Raw genomic sequence first — 2,318 nt, forward strand, 5'->3', positions numbered from 1 at the left:
GGGGGGGACGTGGCGGGGCACGAAGCCGTCGGTGCACTGGTACCGCACCGTGGCGTGGATGCTGTACTTCTCCTTCCTCCTGCCCACGGGGAAGGCGTTGTCCACCTCGGGCGGTGGCCCGCACAGCACTACGGGGCACAGGGCGGCTGTCACAGCCCCGCCCGCTTCTGCCCGCTGGCCCCCCACCCGTGGGCGTGCAGCAGTCCGGCTAAGGGACGTGCCCGAGGGCAGGCGGGATGTCTGTGGCAGAGCACATGGAGCCTGTGCCAGGCCCGGCAGCCTGGAGCACAGGAAGCGGGGCCGGGAGCCAGCTGGCCCAGCACTGCCCCCTCGCACGTGGTGCATTAAGGGAGGGGGCTCCTGGAAGCCGAGCTCGTCCGCCCCCCGCAGCCCAGCCTGGCTCCAGCCCGCACTGGGGGGCAGGACCCGGCCTCCCGTCGGGCCGCGCCCGGGCTCACGCCCACAGCGGGCTGCCTGGCAAGGGGCCCGCACTGCTGAGAGTTAAGCAGTCGCGGGGGAAGAGGGGGGGTCTGGCCTGGCCGCAGCCAGATTATGAGCCCCCCCCAACAAGCCCCCCCCAACACACACACACACACACACACACACACACATACCCCCTCCCCCTTAAAAAAAATAATCAGGCAGCTCCCCCCCCCACAAGCCGCACGTTTCCAGCTTCCTCTCTCGGCCTTGGGGGCTCCCCTCCCCCCAGCTCCTGCCTCTCGGGGGGCGGCAGAGGCGCCTGTCAAGGGAGGAAGGGCTGGAAGGTCTCCATTGGGCCCGGGAGCAGGGCCTGAGCCAGGGACCAAGCTCCGTGTGCCAGGAGCGCGGTGGAAGTCTGCCGGCGGCAGTCTCCCCTCCTGCCCCGCACTCCTGCCCTTTGCCCCCGCTGCCGTGCTGGCCGTGTCGGAGCACGGCTCTGCCACCCTTGGCATGGCTCTGGGCCCAGAGGCTAAGTGTTGACTTTGACCCACCCTGGGCCCTAAGCGCTCATCCTGGCCTACCGGGGAAAGCAGCTTGCACTATGCCCATGGCTATATCCATTCCCATATGACTATGGCTATGCCCATGCCCATGGCTATATCCATGCCCATGCCCGGCCCCGGCCCCATTAGGTGCCATGCCCACATCCCAAGACAATATATAGTCCCCCCAGCCCCTTCTTTCCCAGCCAGCAGGTGCGAGGCTGGCTCCGCGGGCAGGTGGCGGGAGCGGGTACCTGTGCCCTTCTTGCAGATGTAGGGCAGGTTGTAGTTGCAGGGCACGTCGTTCCACTTGCCGATCTCGTGCGACACCAGCACCACGCAGTCCTCGCCGCCCGCGAAGAAGTTGTCGGGCTGGTTCTCGCGCCAGTTCTCGTATTGCTGGGGGGCACCGGCAGCCGGCACGGCCCGGGCCCCCCCCCCCCCTCCCCCCGGACGGACGCCACGCCGCCGCCTCTCCCTAGCACAGGGGGATTCGGCTCCCGCCCCCGGGGCTCACCAGGCCGGTGTTGTCGGTCCACTGGAAATCGCGCTCCACGATGCGGTCGTTGAGCCCGATCCAGGTGTTCTCGTGCCCGAAGCCTGCGGGGAGTCACGCGCGAGGGGGTCACCGCGGCGGGCGCTGCCCAAGCCAGGGGCCTCCGGGAGAGGGAGCCGGGCAAGGACCCCCGCTCTGTGCCCGGGCCAGCCCCGGTCGCCCCCAGCCCCGTGGGGAGCCCGTACTGTTGATGAAGCCGTGCTCCTCCCGCGAGTGGATGCTGGTGAGGTGCCCGGCGCGGCGGCGGCAGTCACGCTCCGCATCCTCCCAGGAGCGCCGGTGCGCGAAGTAGCGGTAGCAGTGGCCCTGGAACTTGTGCCAGTTGTGGTCGCAGCCCTCCGTGTCTGCGGGGCAGCCCGAGTCAGGAGGGAGCCGGGCCCGGGGCTGGACGGGCGGGGAGGGGAGCTCGCGGTTGCACCCCACTCCCTCCAGGCCTCGGGGCCGAGTCTCTGTCCCGCACCCCCGCACCTTTCTCGCAGAGGCTGCCCCCGTAGCTGGGCAGGCAGAGGCAGACGAAGGAGTTGATCTCGTCGATGCAGGTGCCTCCGTTCTGGCAGGGGCTGGACAGGCAGTCGTCGATGTCTGCCGGGGAGACGCGGGGGCCAGCCCCCGGACACACGCGTGAGCCCACCCGCGCGCCCGGCCCCGCAGGGCAGGGGTTGGAGCTCTGCGCGACGGGGTGGGGCGGGGGCACACCGGGCCCGTCTCAGGTCCTGCAGCCCCCCACTCACCGATCTCGCAGTTCTCCCCGGTGAAGCCCGGGTCGCAGGTGCAGCTGGAGACGCTGGCGGTGGACC

General features: G+C 70.3%; 1 protein-coding gene across 1 annotated transcript in view; it reads right to left on the reverse strand.

The window, feature by feature from the left end:
* Positions 1-2,318, reverse strand: part of NCAN (neurocan) — a 28,309-nt gene that overhangs the window by 2,886 nt on the left and 23,105 nt on the right. Inside the window, exons 8-13 of the mRNA XM_025210320.1 lie at positions 2,253-2,305; positions 1,990-2,103; positions 1,707-1,865; positions 1,483-1,565; positions 1,220-1,364; positions 10-128 (exon numbers count right to left, since the gene is read on the reverse strand). Coding sequence (XP_025066105.1) covers positions 10-128; positions 1,220-1,364; positions 1,483-1,565; positions 1,707-1,865; positions 1,990-2,103; positions 2,253-2,305 — 673 coding nt within the window. The remainder of the gene's footprint in view (positions 1-9; positions 129-1,219; positions 1,365-1,482; positions 1,566-1,706; positions 1,866-1,989; positions 2,104-2,252; positions 2,306-2,318) is intronic.

Source organism: Alligator sinensis, unplaced genomic scaffold (genome assembly GCF_000455745.1).
Source record: "Alligator sinensis unplaced genomic scaffold, ASM45574v1 scaffold1354_1, whole genome shotgun sequence".
Taxonomy (NCBI): Eukaryota; Metazoa; Chordata; order Crocodylia; family Alligatoridae; genus Alligator; species Alligator sinensis.